The 16,442-nt window shown below is 37.4% G+C and overlaps 1 protein-coding gene across 3 annotated transcripts in view; it reads right to left on the bottom strand.

Moving 5' to 3' along the window:
* STAU2 (staufen double-stranded RNA binding protein 2) overlaps positions 1 to 16,442 on the bottom strand; it is a 172,599-nt gene that overhangs the window by 137,992 nt on the left and 18,165 nt on the right. For all 3 annotated transcript variants that reach the window (XM_050314973.1, XM_050314964.1, XM_050314982.1), the window contains exons 2-5: positions 14,916 to 15,123; positions 13,735 to 13,865; positions 8,901 to 9,060; positions 6,471 to 6,606 (exon numbers count right to left, since the gene is read on the bottom strand). In XM_050314973.1, coding sequence (XP_050170930.1) covers positions 6,471 to 6,606; positions 8,901 to 9,060; positions 13,735 to 13,865; positions 14,916 to 15,114 — 626 coding nt within the window. In that variant the 5' untranslated portion in view covers positions 15,115 to 15,123. The remainder of the gene's footprint in view (positions 1 to 6,470; positions 6,607 to 8,900; positions 9,061 to 13,734; positions 13,866 to 14,915; positions 15,124 to 16,442) is intronic.

Below are 16,442 nucleotides of genomic sequence, written 5' to 3'. Positions count from 1 at the left end.
CTTTGATCGTTAGATTGGATAACATGTTGGTCCACTACGAAGCTAGCAGCTGCAGATGTATTTGGCCAAAGACCAGCCCTCAAACTTTCTTTTACTATCCCTCATCTTTAAAGCAATTGTTCAGTATTCAGGCTGGTCCACAGGGACCAGTAATTTCAGGAGCAACTAAGTTTAAGCAAGCAGTTCCATGAAGCAACTGAGTACCCAGCAGGTGAGCTGCCCAGCCAGTAGGTAGGAACCACCTGCCCAGGTAGGGTGATGTCCTGTGCTTACTGCCCGGTAAGTGTAGGTGGCTCAAAAAGAGGCAAGAATATGCTGCTGCTTTTTGGGTCTGAGTTTGGACTTGCAAAGATCATTCATTAACATCAAAATAAAAGGTGCATGGAATGACAGGGCTGTGAAGAGAAAAAAAAGGAGGAATGGTCTATGCACTCTCCCCAGTGCACTAAGGAGAAAGGGGACAGTCTTTACCTTAATCTGTAGCATACAACATGTATACAGGGAAAAACAACCAAAGACAAGACTAAGATGAATGCTCAGTGCAGCAGAAATTGTCCAAGCGCACAGAAGCTGTAGTTTATCCTAGGGACACCACCACTTTGCGTGACATGCTTGAAGAACTATCACACCATCCAAATTCCTCAAAACCAAGCAAGAAACTGCTTTAATTACTTTATTTCCGTTCTTTAGCTTGTCATTGTTTTGTATTTCCTTTGTTCCTATATTTCACAAGTGTTTTTAATTTTGAAAGCCTTTTTTTTTTAATAAAGGTTTTTCAAGCTCTCTAGATTGTGGTAAGACACATTTTAAGGAATTTTATATAATAAGAAAATAACTTCTGATTTTTCCCAAAACACAAGGCTTGAGTTTTATGATCTCTTTAACGCTATTTTCCATACTAAAACATCAAAAGCTGCTGTTTAGTTTGTAGTGGCTTTATTTCTTGGCTGAAAACACTTAGTTTAGGTAAGTCTGTAAGATATAATTTGTTTTGTCACTTACAGACATTCTATAATGGAAAATACTGCAGGACAATTAAACTTCAGGAATGACTCTCTTCAATTCTAACCAAAGAAAAAAATAACTTACAATAAAACAAACCAGCATTCAATGGTAACAAGGCAAGCTGGATGACCCTGTAGTTGGACTCAATACCTTATTTTATTGTTTAATTGGTCTAATTTAAACAGCCATGTTTTTAATTTTTTTACATGGTTTAAGCCAACTGTGTTTAAGCCAGAGATGCGAGGGAGTACGGGTTCTAGCATTGGCTACAGATATGAGAGTACACACATGTTTTGCCCTCAGCTCTGCCAATATTTCTCAAACTTGACCCGCTGTTTCAAAGCTTGGCCTCTTCAAGTAGCGTGCCAGTTCTACTGAATCCTGCCAAATGGTGTGCTGACAAACACGCAAGCTAAATCAGTTAGCAAACTGTCCCTGAAAGCAGCGGCACCTCCCTCCCCAGAGTCAGCCTGTAAAGCTTCTTAGATAAAAGAAACCATGCAAAATGCAACATTCACCATTTTTAGCTTTTCTGTAACATACAGTGTTTGAACTGAAAGGTCTTCATGTACCTTTGTTGCAAAACTGTTTGAAACTCCAACCTGTGAGGCTTTAAATCGGTAGTATATAACTGGTAAATTTTGAGTGCCTAAGCAGTGCTTTCCTCTATTATAATCTCTTTTAGAGTGCTTTCTTCTATTATAATCTCTTTTAGGAGTACAGAAACCTTTGTTAATAAGAAGTTGTCTAACATGGCTGGATTCAGGGATGACAGCTTTTTTTAAAGTTCTGCCTTAGCAGAGGCCATCAAACTTCCACTTACCAAGGTTGCATGGATTTTACTTCAATAAAGAAAATCCAGAGAAGACTCCCAAGCTGTCTCATCAGAGTGAGATAATTCGAAGTTTTTATCTACACAGTGAACTGAACTGCAGCATACAGATACCAAAACTACCAGGGACCAAAGCTGGTAAGTTCACATGATTCTGCTCAGCATCACACAGACTTTATCAGCCTATGGCAAGATGCAGTGTAATGGCAATGACCCAATGCTGTTAATAAGCTAGGAAGTACTGCATTCAGTAGCTTGAGTGAAGAGTCAGGTTAAAACATCCACATCTCCTCCAGTTCCTAGCTGGACCATATTTTATTTACTTATCTACCCCTAAGAAGGGAGATGACTTACCCTGCACTTCCCAACTGAGCACAGAAGAGACTTACAAGGCTAACACCTTACCCTGGTATAACACATGGCCTTAAATGTTTTTCTGCCTTGTTGAGTTTTGCATGTGCAATTCTGTAGCCTGCCTTCCACCTGCAGTTCTGTAACACTTCACCTAAGCCACCTGGTCAGTGTTTTCCAGAATTTCCCTAGCCTCACCTTTCCCTTGCAGTTCTTCCCATGCTGTTATTCTCAAGGCACTTCTGCAAACACCAATGTGTCAACAGCATTGTATCTATACTATACTTTTCCTATCCCTCAGCAGTAGCTTTTGATGTACATTACAATGCCCAGTAACACGCATGCACCAAGCTCTACAAGCAACTAGCATTCAACACCTGCCCTCATGCAGCACTATCAGCTTTGTAAGCAACAGGTAGTTTGAGCATGTCCTGATGAAAACCACAGAGGAAGGTGTTACGAGGAACACTTTCTGCACTGGAAAGAACACCTAGATGAGGATGCTCATTTGGGACATTTCTCAACTTGCTTTCCAAGCTGACCACTGGAAAACTTTCCCCCTTTTCCTTTTTTCCCTCTCACTTGTTTGCTTTCTTTTTTTCTGTGAATGTAATTTTCACCTTCAGTATGAATTTATGCCATCAGCTGCAGATCTTGCAAATGGATCTTTGCATGTTTGTATGTAAAACTGTTTTAACATCCTCTGTACAACACACTGTCTATACAAATATGCTCCACTGCATGTGAGAGTAGTCCTTCACATGCTTAGATCAACCTAAGCTGCCCCTAATCTCCAGATATGCCCCCTCTCTGGTGAGGGCACAAGCTCTCGTGTGTCTAGGTGAGAAGGTATCTAAGTACAGTTGTATGTCTAGGAGTAACTTCTCCTTTCCCCCCCACCCCCAAAAAAATTGATTAATTTCCAAGCAGCTCAACTTCCAGTGCTGGAGACAGAAAATCTGCAAGGACACAAAGGCTAGGGACAAATGAAGAAGAAGGAATCACTGACACTTCAACATAAATCATCTTAGCCTGACATGGAATCCAGTCGTCAATTTTGCATTCAAATAGCGGTTCTCAGATCACATTTCCATGAGATACTGAAAAGGATCTTTTGTGCCACTTGAAACACTAGATTTAACTGGTCTAAAGATATGCCCTGGAATGAACTTAATACTTTTTATTTTTCCCTCAAGCTACTTGTCTTGCCAGAACAGAAGTCTCCCTAATGCAATATCCTATACTTAATCTGTATCTTCACCTATTTGAAAAGCACATTTTTTTAAAGGGATATCAGTACAGGGAATTCAAAGTATAACAGACTAAGCTTCCAACTTACTTAACATACTTTGTATCTGTTTTAATCAGAGAAAATAATCTACAGTCAGAAACTGACAAAAACGAAAAATACTTCTTACACCATAATAATTTTCAAATCTTGTTTTCAGCAGTCTACACAGTCTCCATTTACTCAGGGATTACAACAAGACTTTTATTCTACTACCCCACTTCCAAAAATCTGTAAACTAATGCTAAGTACAACATGGCAGTAGAAGAAAATAAATACAGCATGTTATACCATATGAACATAATGCAGTGCTACAGCATGTGCTTCCTATTTGGAACTTCACTTGCTATTGTCATAGATCCAGAATCTGCCTCCAGACTTTCCTCTGGTGAGGGTGAGTGGGTGCACAGCAATCCTGACTGAAGAGATGCAGGATCCTGCCCACGGTAGAGCCAGCGACCCACACTGAGCCACATGGGCTGTGCTGAGTTGGCAGGGCCCATGCCCAGCTTGGCTCATGAGGCAGGACAGGGCTGTGCTGCACAAAACCCTCAGCCACAGGACAGACTTGTGGTAAGATGTGGGCTCCTGGACAGCTCCCCCTCAGTTCCACCTGCATGGTCTTGCCTTTATCTAACCGCACAGCGGGAAGTTCTCATGTGACCATCACTCCTGACTATTCCCAACAGGGTTATCTCCTTGTAAGAAAATCCTGTAAGAGTCCAAATGATCAGGAAGGGAAGACTCTCTGCTGTGGCTGAGGTCTACATGGCATGATGCACGTGGGACACAGTCCTGTTAGATGCCACACCACTCAGGGCTCTCAGCATCTGAAGGGCTGGAGGATTACCTGCACTATTCTCTTCTTATATTGGCAGCTCTAATAAATGTCATTTTAAATAGTGCCTTACAGTATCTAAGTGCTTTTCTTACTGTGATCATAATGGGCAAAAATGTCCCAATCCAAAACAAGACACAGAACAATTACTTCCAGCACAAGAGTCCCCAAACAGCACTATATGGCATCATTCTTCTGTTTGCCTCTTGGTACTTGTGTGTGAGCTGGTGTACGCATGGGGGGCATGTGTTTATGCAGATGGACAGGTATTTACTACTTAGTTTTCTACTAAGTAGTTATTTACTACTTTTTTTACTAACTAGTTATTTACTACTTAGTTTTAGTTATGTATCAATTTACTAGACACAGTATTATTAGCCATCCTGCATGGGTAAATGTACCCAAATAAGCACAATGAAGAAGGCAAACAGAGATTCGGGCCTTCTATCCCACCCAGCCTGGGTTTTTTTGTGATCAGAAAAATCAAATGCCCTTGGCTACTTAATGTAACCAGAAAAATAAAGTTCATGTATCGTTTTACCCTAACACGAAAACACACCTCTCATGAAAGTTTCCAGAGAAGCAAACTTATAGATTGAACTAGATGTACTAATCATTTTCTGTGAAAAGAAATAAAATATTAAGCGTTATTAACTGCTGAGTGTTTTGCTTCCACAAATATCTTTCCACAACTAAGTTCAAATTCCAGAATTCCCCAATTTATGTCTTTAACTATCTTGCATTTTTTCCAGTCTAGCATTTAAATCTGTTAGTCAAACTAGTCTCACTATAAAAGTAATTCAAATAAATGATTTCTAAATATTAACAAAACTCATTTCAAGCACCATAATTAGCTTTTTAAACCACATGTATAAGTAGAGACTCAGGTCAGCAGTGATGAGAAATATAATGCAAGTGATACAATTATCAGGCACTGTAGAGTAATGAAAGGGTTTTCTTCCAGGTCACATTGTTCTTCCAGGTTATTATATATTCCAGAATAATGCAGTTGTAGGTATTGCTGCTATAAAAAAACCCACAACCAACCAACTAAACAAACAAAAAAACCCAACAACAAAAACAACAACAACAAAACACAAAACTCCAAAACAAACAAACAAAACCAAAAGCCACAACAACCAAAACAACTCAGAATGAAATGTTAAAACCCTATACTTAACAAGTTATTATGATTTAAAAATCAAGGGAAAAGTAAAATAGAATTAAGTCCACCTAAATATTTTCCTTAGTGAATTCTGAAATGCTGCTTTTTCATTTTAAACTCCTTAATTTTTAAAGATTGCTGTAGATTCAATTTCCAATAAAAGGCTAATTTTGAACCAAACCAAACCAGAGTTTATAACCTCATTCCTTTTGATAATTATGAGATGCACAAAAACGTACAGGAAATCCATTAAGCAAAGCTTTATATGAAAGGCAACATTCTTCACTGATTAAACGTGATTAGAACATTCTGATTTGTATTGTTTCATTTTCTCTTATTTTACAGATCATGCTTGGTCTCACTTTTGGAGCTCCAAAAGACCTCATCTAATACAGTTCTGTCTGTTGATCAGTAAGGAAAAGTGGCAAAAAACCTATCTCAGAGAAAGAAGTTCTTCAGATGCAAATTAACATATCTCTGATTATAGGTTTCTAAACTGTGAAATACAAGACTTCTCCTAATCAAACAGCGAGGATGAATGAAATGAGATCAAGCAGGGCAGTCAAAAAAACCAGAAACCTGAGAACAGTTTCAAGCCAATTTTCAAATTGGAGCTCTTTCAATTTTATATCCAATTTGTAAGAAAAGAGTGCTTCATTTTTAATGATACAAATTCTAATCACATGACACCACTGCAAAGGAAAGCAAAATGCTCTGCCTTCTCAGTGTCATGGCTGTAGAATGTACCTCCAGTATGTACATTAACAAAATAAAAGCAGTGGCCTTTACATGTCTTTATTCCTTGTGATGAACTTAGGGCATCCATCTTCTTTTAGAAGGTGATCATGCATGTTTCTAAGTAAGACTGCAGAGACTCTCCTCAGCAAAATCTTAATTTATTTTTACTCTGAAATAACCTACAAAGTTCATGAATATTTAGAACATCATGGTACAGATAAAAAAAAAATCAAATAATAGAAAAAGTACAAACCTCTGATTGTACATGCCCCGGAAATTATAATTTGCTCTGTAATTGGGAATTGGTTTTGGATCTAATGGCCTGTAGATGGCAGGCTCTCCTCTTTTCATCGCCAGACCATTCAGCTCCACAGTTGGAGTTATACTGCCTGCAAAAACCAAACAATTTAAGTAAGGCACTTAAACCAGAAATATTGAAAAACACACAAGCAGGACTGAGATAAGCTGCAAAGAGATAGCTACACTGTGTTTTTTTACTCTTAAATTAAAAAGAAGCAACTAAAAAGACATTTCAATTTCCCTAAAGGATGGGAATATAGATCCCAACTCAATCACAAGCAACGAGAAAGAACAATTAGACATCTTAGTGCATTCTCTATGCAGTTCAGATGGATTAATCTTCACATATGAATGAGAAAGTCAGTGTAATAATCAAGCTGGTTATTTATTTTTCCAAAATACTTATAATACATTATGACACTTTCTTAAAGAATTATAAAGATTAAAGAACAATGTATCTTTCTGCTGAATACCATTAAATAAAACCACAAACAGGGCAAAGAGTCATTGAAACAAACATGATGTAATATGCAGTCATTCAGGAACCTTACATGTTAGAAAAAATGTGTTATTTGCAAGACTTGAAAACTTAAAAATGAGACCTAAAAACTAAAAATCTAATAGAAATTATCTAACAGACTGAAACACAGCTACTGGGAATCAGTGCAACTACAGCCATCTACTGGTGACAGAACACAAAAATAGAAGGCAGCCAGTACTTGCCCACTGTGTCGTTTCAAAAATATCAAATAACAAGCTACACTCTACTTCTACTACTTTTTTCTTTTTTTTTCAATACAAAGTTCAGCTGTTGTAAAAAAATCCTAAATAAGCTAAATGTGCATTCCAACAAAAAGGAGTCAATATTTCTGAAAATATTTTCATAAGGAATTCAAATAAATCTACCCTTAAAACAGCTACGACCAATTTTCCAGTCTGCCACTGAGGCTTTATATGCCAAATGATGAAAATGTTTATGAAGTACTTATTCAAAAACTTCTACCAACAACAACTCTTATATTTTCCAGAGAAAGAAATTATGATGAATTCAACTTCATAATAAAAATGCAAAATGTCATCCTGATCAGAAGATACCTGTGCATATACAATGCACCTTTCTTGGAGCAAAACTACAGTGCTAAATGACACAGTTTTTTAATGAATTCTCTTAAAGCCTGTTTCTCTTGTTATCAGATTTTCCCTTTAAGAATATGCTCAAAGCCAAAAAAACTCTAGAAGATGAATAATACTCTGCAATGTCAAGAATCAAACTCAGGATCCCTTTTCATAGAGGTCTGAGCCTTCTGCTTTCTAAACAGCTGAAGTCACAGTGACTGTGAAGGACACAGGGCAAAAACAGTGTCCTGGGCCTGAAGAAACACTGCACTAATCTCCAAAGGAGCAAGAGAATACTACCACACCACTCTCAAACAATCCTTCATGGCTAATACTCAGGATAATACTCACAAGTTCTAAAGGAAACTTACTCCTGCTTTTTTTTCCATCCTGCAAAACTACTCAATTTTCAGTAAGTGATTGAAAAAAACTGTTTTTAAAATGGGGGAAAGGGCAGAGGGAAATAAAAAGGGAAGAAGGGAGTAGAGGAAAAAGCAGAGGGTAAAGGAGCGTAAAAAACAAAGAAACAAGAAAGGAAATATGACTTTTTCCTTACCATTTGCTTTCTTTTATATTAGTCTGAAATAAAGTTATTAATATTTTTGATTTATTTTATCAAACAAGACAGAGCAGATACTGGGCATGTAGATGAGACGTGTATTTTGAAAGGCTCTATATGCATTGAAGGCAACTCATAGGTAACAACTCAAACTGAAACATGCAAGACACCAGTATACATTCTTTCTATTATCGAAACAGTTTCTAAAGCCGTCTGTGAGTTTTTTGAAAGAACAAGTTGCTACAAAGGAAAACTCACAACGCAGGAAAATACCTGTCAAAGTTCTCATGACAAATCCCAGCCTTTTGTTTACACCACAGATGCAACTCCACAGGATTGGACTGGATAAAATTTCCGATTTCATTGGAAAATTAGCTAAAATAACTCCTTGGGAAATATGTTTTACTATGGTAATAACAGCCAATTCAGTCTGGTTTTCTGTTTACTGTTGATCATATACAATCACTTTACATACATCTGAGCATTATCAAAATAATATACTCCCCTGCAGTTCAACTATTTTAGTCATGCATATTAAAAATTCTCCCATGAAAACTCACTAGACATTCTGCATAATCCTATCATGCCTATAAGACGGTAATGTTGATTCTCATCCTCCAAATTTAAATACACTGTTAAAATTACTTATTAGTGGTATAATAACCCAACACTTCAACAAGATTTAACACACAGAGGAAATTGTCATACCTGGATTATTGTTTACATTATTTTTGGGTGGTCTAGGCGTTGGTTTGGGAAGGGTAGTTTCATTCAATGCTTTGCTAGCAGCAGCATGTTGGGCCTTTTTAATACTGCTTCCTTCAGCTTCCCATGTCTGTTCTCCAAGAGTCAGCTGCACCGTGAACATCTTCAAAGACAAAGAACAGGTAAACACTGGCAAGATCATCAATGTGGATCAGACCGATCTGTATAAAAACTTCGAGGGCTGAAGAGAAACCATGCTCTCTTTTCATTGGATTCAACTCCCAGATAATGCATCTGATTCTTCCAAAGATGAGTTAGACCTTATCAGTGGGCAACATTTGGCCTTTCAAATTACAAAGTTAAATAGCATAATGTTAATGTCAGCTATAAAAGAACAGAATAATATTTAAACCAAGTAATAATAACAGCAAACTCATCCTCTGCTCTTGAAAGACTATAAACAGGTCAGCTAAAAGCACATTTTTTTCATATATTTGAGGGTGTTTTGTCATTTTACCTGTGGAAAACAGGTACTAAACATGCCACTGAGGTAAAAAAAAATAATTTTGTAATAATTATGAATGGGTATAAATGACTGCACACTCCTCAAGGTAGCAGAAAATTTGGGCCAAATAGTGTTACACAGTGAAGGAACTTCTCACATGACCTGATTTCTAAAAATAATGCATATTGTTAGGATAAGAGTCACCACTCAAATACATTCAAAAAATAGAGTAAGAAAGAAAATAAATATTATCCGTTTTAATGGAACTGCAGTTCTGAATGTAAAATCTATAGTGAGGACAGGAACCAGAAACATCCAGAGTTCAGATACAGACTAACTGATAAAAAAGTTCTATTTCAAAATTTGTGATAGAGGATTATTTCAAATAGTATCTATGCTGTGCAAATTGTGCAGATAAAACTCAATGCATATTTAAGATATTAAATAGAATCTGTCTTCTGTATTACACAAACATGTTTTGTCTAAATTTGAACATCTAAGAACAAGAGGAGAAAGGCTAAGAACTCAATATATTTGCCATATAAATTCCCTAGACATAAGGCAGGACTTAACAGTCAGATAAACACAGTAAACTAAGATACACCCACCTCAGAAAACAGACCAACTTACTTGAGGCAACATAAAAATATCTACATATTAGTATGAACAATATATAAAGTAAAATTTTCATTTCAACAATCCTGTAATTTTTTTAATTATTTAAACTTGCCAGATCCAGGACGAGGTATTTAAAGATGGACATGGTGAGAAGACTTTAAATGTGTCTTTGCACATATTTTCATTTAGCATGTACTTACAAACAAGCATTTGAGCACGAGTATGTATGTGCATCCCACCTTAGCCCTGTGCACATGCCCATGGTGAATTCAAACTGAATTCTACAAACACATATTTGTGTCTTAATTACAGGCTTGAGTTTTGGCTACTGTAATTTTCAGAAGCATAGTGCAAGTCCCCATACCACAGTTCCTACTGCCATGTCCTTTTTTCTATGACAATTTCCTCACAGACAAGGAGAAAGAAAGAAATAGTCTCTTAATTTTGCAATCTGCTAAACCCTACTCCCACCTGAAAGCTAAACTGGGTATTAAATACCCATAGTTATATAAATTACCTACAAACATACATAATTATTACTAGAAGAACTGAAATTTGATTTCTGGATCTGGAGTTCATATATTTTATATTTTTCAAGAAAGTATCAGTGTAGTATTTTTATAGGAGAATAATCTCTAATTTAAATGAATATATGAGTAATAACGGCTACTTGTCTACCTATAACTCTCCTCTTAGTGCTTAGAGCACAAAACAGAAATTCAAGATAAGAAAGGGCTTGCTCAGTAAACTTCTGCAGTCAGCTCTAACCTTCTCACTTAACCTATCTGTCAAAAAAACTCCTGCAAAAACCCACATACAGTAGTAGGTTTCATCCTTTAACTACAGGAATAAAACTGCCTAAACCCAAACTCTGGAGCAGCCAATGAAACACTCAAGTCCTGCAAGACCAGAGCTAACAGTTATGCTATTGATTGAGAGACATTTCTCACCAGTTTTCTGAGGAATTTTCTATTTCTTACACCAAACCTCATTTACTTGAAGTCTAGAAAGCAGAAATGCAAAGGCCACATGCTTGTGCTTGTTTTCACTCTGCTGTGTTTCCAAGGTCAATCACTTTTAGCTCTGGCAATTCTTCCCTCTTCACTCCTATGTAAAACTGTCTCTCCTCTTTCCCAGCCCTTTGAAGTGCTACACCCCCCTTACCCCTTTCCCTCTTCTCTCTACCACTACCCACTTTCTTTTGCCACTGTTTCTTTTAAATTTGTGTCCTGAAATAACACTGACATAGAAGGACAGAAGACATGATCAATCTGACTAACATACTCAAAAACATCATTTCTGCTAAAAAAGACTTTCTGACTTTTCTTATGATGAAGAATCCACCTGGAGGGCAAACTCCTAGAAACCCTAACTGCACTGTCAGGACACGCCACTTCTCTCCCAACTCCACTGTTTCTAGTTTCCCATTTCACACCAATTGCCAAAACTTACTTTTCAGAGACAACTAGAAAAAAGGATATAAAAATTTACCAGCATTTGTGGTCACAACACAGACAGCTGTCTTGTAGAGCGTGTCTCAGAAAATCATGAAAACCACTACTGGACAGGAACAGAGTATGTGTAGGAGGAAAGCAACGTGAGAAGCTCCTTAAATGGCAAAGAGCAGCAGCAGCATTACATCCTCCAGGTCATGCTTTCCAGGACAAATTCAGCTCTGTTTCACATATTCTGTCAGGTATATCATCATATACTAGCAAGACATTATACTAAGCTGCTAAGAGTCATATTAAATTGTCTGCTTTTCACAGGTCAAAGTCTGCATAATTTTATTAATATCACCTTTGTTCTTTTGTCTCTTGCTGCAGAGATCAAAATCAGACAATATTCTTCTGAGTCTACAGAGCACATATCTGCATATTTTGACCACTGTGAGTGCAACTAAAAATAAAGAGGTGAACTGAAAAACTGAAAAATTAAGAAATCTATTGAAAATCTGGCTTTCAAAAATGCAGCTAATGCAGACTCAAGTAATTTCAACTATATTAGTTCCTCTAAAAGTAGTAGCAAATATAAAATCATTAAAGTTGGAAAAGACCTCTTAGATCACCAAGTCCACTCTTTGACTGAACACTATCATACCAACTAAAGCACAGCACTAAATGTCATGTCCATTTGTTTCCTGAAAACTTCTGGAGATGGTGATTCCACCACTTCCCTGGGCAGCCCATTTCAATGCTTAACCACTCTATCACTGAAAAAAAATTCTTCTTTCTGTCCAACTTGAACCTCCCCTGGCACAGCTTGAACCTTGTCCTCTTGTCCTGTCAACAGTTGCCTGGAAGAAGAGGCCCCCCATCTCATATGTGAACTATTTCTTGTCCTGATAAGGTTTTAAGTATAACATGAATGTAATATAACTCAAATATCTTTACTGCTGAGAAATGTAAACAGCCAAACCCACACCTTTTAGTACAACCAAAGCACTTCTTATTTCACAGAAAATAAATATACAACACAATAGCGAAAGATTACAGAAAGCCCAACAGATTTAAGATGCCACAACCTAAAACCAACCAACCAGAGTACCCCGTAGAACCAAAATGTCTCCAGGAACAGAAAGAGCACTTCAATTTCGATGCTGAATGTGGGATCCTAAAAGCTTTCTGATTCTCAGCGGCCTCACACCTGCTGACATCATTTCCACCAGCATTAACAGATTCAGGAATGCCAGCCAGACCAGGTCAGTGATTTGCACTCTGCGCTTGCTGACAACATAATGTGCAACTCAGAAACAAGGGGTAATGGCACAGAGATAGCCTATGACGAGCTCAAACTGTTACTAATCTGCAGAGTGACCCCACTGTCTTATGCAATTTTGCCACTCTAGAAATGCTAGGTACATATATAGGCATATATACTAGGTACAATACTAGGCAGTTATTAATTATGCCAGCATCTTTCTTGGCATTTTCCAGGGTTTTTTCTCCTCCCCTAGTTTGCTTCCACCCAGGGAGGAAATTCAAAATTATATTAGAAAATTTTATGTCATGAGAATATTCCTCTGTGTTCCCCAGGATCTGAAAGCAACCTAATTTGTACTTATTAAGTTGGATATCCAAATTGATATGAGAACTGACCAGAATTAGATGTCAGTTCACCAGAAACTTTAATGCTATAACCGTATTAGGAGCCTTAATATCACCATATGTCTTAAAGTTGCATAATAATAAAGTTTGTGTTCTACAATGCGAGATCCAAAGATAGAGTATCAACTTTATAGCCACAGAATTGTGTCAATAAGCATGTCACAAACTACCTTTGTCATCATCTGCACTACCATGAAACAAATGGCAGTTCGTTTCTAGTAGGTAGTTACCAAAGGGATGCTGACTGGGGAGCAAGATTCATCCAGCCTAAAAAAGTAAATGCTCCTTAAAGATTAAGAAAGGGTGGTGACACCCTGAAAAGACTTTCACAGGGTCTTTATAAAGACCAACAAATAGAAACTCAAAGATGAAAGTCAAAGTAAGGTACAAAACGATCTACAGGAATTAAACAGAAATACAGGCATACTTCCTGAAAATGTAAAAAAAAAAAAAAAAAAAAAAAAGGCAAAAATAAAGAACAGTAAGAAACCCCTTACACTAGAAATGTAGCTGGGTTTGACAAGCTTGACAAGCACACTTGTCCAAACCATGACATTCTCAGTTCAGCATTTAAGGTATGGCTCATCACCTGGAACTGTGACCTTACCTTGGCATGAGCAGGCCCTCTTTCATTCAGAAGCTTATACTGGGGTTGAATTCTATTGAAACGGGCTAACTCATTTACCAGACACATTGGAGTTTTCTCTTTGGGGTTTGCCATGTTATCTTGGAGAGGAGCTGTAAATAAAGAGTCTGTAAAGTTTTTGTGGAGAAATGTATTCTTCACAACTTTGCAAAGCTTTGCAAAAGCAGCATGACTAGAAAAGAAAATACTTTGGCTAAAATACAAGTTTTGCACATATGCTAAATACAATGCTTAAATACCATTTAAATATTAATCATATGAGAATATGATTATGATTTTACAACAAAAATTTTGATTACATGCAATTAAAAAACCCCAACAACTATTTATTTCCAAAATGTATCTATGACACATGACAGTGTAGGGGAACATATATATATTCTACATCATCTACATCACCAAAGTTTACTGTCAGCAATATACTGGGTCCTGGAATTAACTGCTATTCCAGAATGGTTTCTCAAAACTTTGAAGCAGTAGTGGATAGTGTAAGAGTTATGAGACAAATACAATAGATGAAATAGATGAAATTCTGTGGCCCCCACTTGCTTCTGCCTGCCTTCTGTCTCAGAGTACTCCCTAAGAACACTTCTCCTCTTCCTTTAAGGATTTTGTTCTGCTTTTTTTAGACCACTTAACTTCCTGCAATTTTTTTTTCCAATTTATTTGTATTTATCCCTAACACACACGGTCATTTCTTGTTTAGATTTTTAGAAAAACATTTCTGCATTTTATACCCAGTTCAGCATAGGAACTGCAGCATTTATTAGGCTACAAAGGAAACACCAAATACTGCCAAGTAGCCAGAAGACATTCTGTTCTAGGGAAGAGAAATAAACTTGGAGACCTTCCTGCACCACTAAAACTTTTCTATAAAAGATACACTCAGAATTTGACAAAATAGACATGCTCTTTTCTGAGCTTTTATATCATTGATCAACACTTCACCGTAAGTCTGATTTCAGTTAAAGAAACTAAACTCCGTAAACAGTTTATTTAGCCAAAATATTTTTCTATGGGTGCTTGGGTTTTTTTATTATTATTTTAATCCTCTTAAGAACCTAATTATTTATTTTTTTAAATTAAAAAGTCATCAAAAAATTCATTTGACCACTGAAGAAAATATACCTGGACCAACCTACCTGGTGAGTTGTTCGAAGGCGCAGGATCGACAAGGCTGGCAGTAGGACTGCTACAGCTGGCAGCTGATTCCGAAATGGATCCGTTCATTGAGGACGGTAGACTCAGTGTATTTGTAGTTGTAACTGGCAGGGGTAGCACCATAGGGGACATGGTGGGTCCAGACAGGTTTGCTGTAGTCTGCATCTTAACTTGTGCCATTGCCTGTCACTGCAATAAACAAATTATTATCAGTAGGGCACTTTGCATTTTGAATGTCAAATGACTGTAGTGTAACTAGCAACACTTCTTTTTCCTCCTGGATCTGGGTCACTAAACTGTCCCCAAAAGTCATGCCTCTGCAAACATTACTTCCAAACGGATGCACAGAGAAACAGAGCTCAGAGCCAAAGAACATCACTAGAGAAGAATCCACATGGCCTGGCTCCAGGTTCTGTTGTTCAACAATGGGGTGACCCTGCCTGAAATACAGTAGGAAGAATAACTATTATAGAATAAAAGTCCATATAATTATTCAGCAGATAAGATTAGCATGTGCCAATTTCTTCAAAAGAGAAGTTTGCTGTCTTTGCAACAAACTGCCATAGCAATCTTTTGCTATTGTTTTTCCAGTAAAGTGCACATAAAATATCAAATAAGGCCACAAGAGAAAAATCACTATTTTTTTCTGCTTTTTATCAAACTAGAAGAGAGAAAAAAATATAAGAAGAAAGTGCTAATAAACAAAAAACCCCACCAAAGATGCGAGTTCTGAAAAAAATAACTGTTCCTACAGTCAACTGGTGGAGTACTTCAATCTTTGTATAAATTACTAGCACAGGTATCAGGACTTCCTAAACTAGCCTTCAACCCCATGCCTAAAGCATTTACCTGGAATATGCCAGGTACTCATTGTGTCTTTTTGCCTTCTCAAATTAGTTCCCTCATTGCCAATACCTGTTCTCAGGCTATGCCTACACACATAACTAGGGTCAGGGCAGTGCTCCTTCATACTATTCACTGAGAGTATGCCCCTTGGCAAAATTTTGGCCACTGGCTAAAAACTCCTGCTGCAAATACCATAGAGGAGCAGTTCAGAGGCCAGCAGGCATCCCAGACAGTCCACTCTAATAAACAAGGAACAGTCATTCTCACTCATCTGGGCAAAAGTCTTGGGCTTCTCCTCTTGGCATAAGGAGCAGGATGATATATTTTATTCAGTAGCATGGACACAGACTGTGTTATTCAGGGTTCATACACGAGATGATCTGCATATAGTGGATAAAGAGATGAAACCCATGACAATCAACTAGTGGTCCCTGGGGAACAGGGACCTCTCCCAGCATCAGCTCTGATCCCACCGGCTGAGGCAGGGAGGGAAGGAGCTCTTTGCCACCTCTGCTGGGCTAATTCTCTCTTCCTAAGCAAAAATCCCATTCAACACCTAAAAAAGTTTTTAACTAAGGACTTATTGAAGTGAGCACAACTATCGACAAAATTTCGATTACAATCAGTATTTTTGCTTCTCCCACACCTCATCCATTAAAAAA

Source organism: Myiozetetes cayanensis, unplaced genomic scaffold (genome assembly GCF_022539395.1).
Source record: "Myiozetetes cayanensis isolate MyiCay16 unplaced genomic scaffold, myiCay2020 scf1, whole genome shotgun sequence".
Lineage (NCBI taxonomy): Eukaryota > Metazoa > Chordata > Aves > Passeriformes > Tyrannidae > Myiozetetes > Myiozetetes cayanensis.
This window is presented reverse-complemented; position numbering and strand designations above follow the sequence as displayed.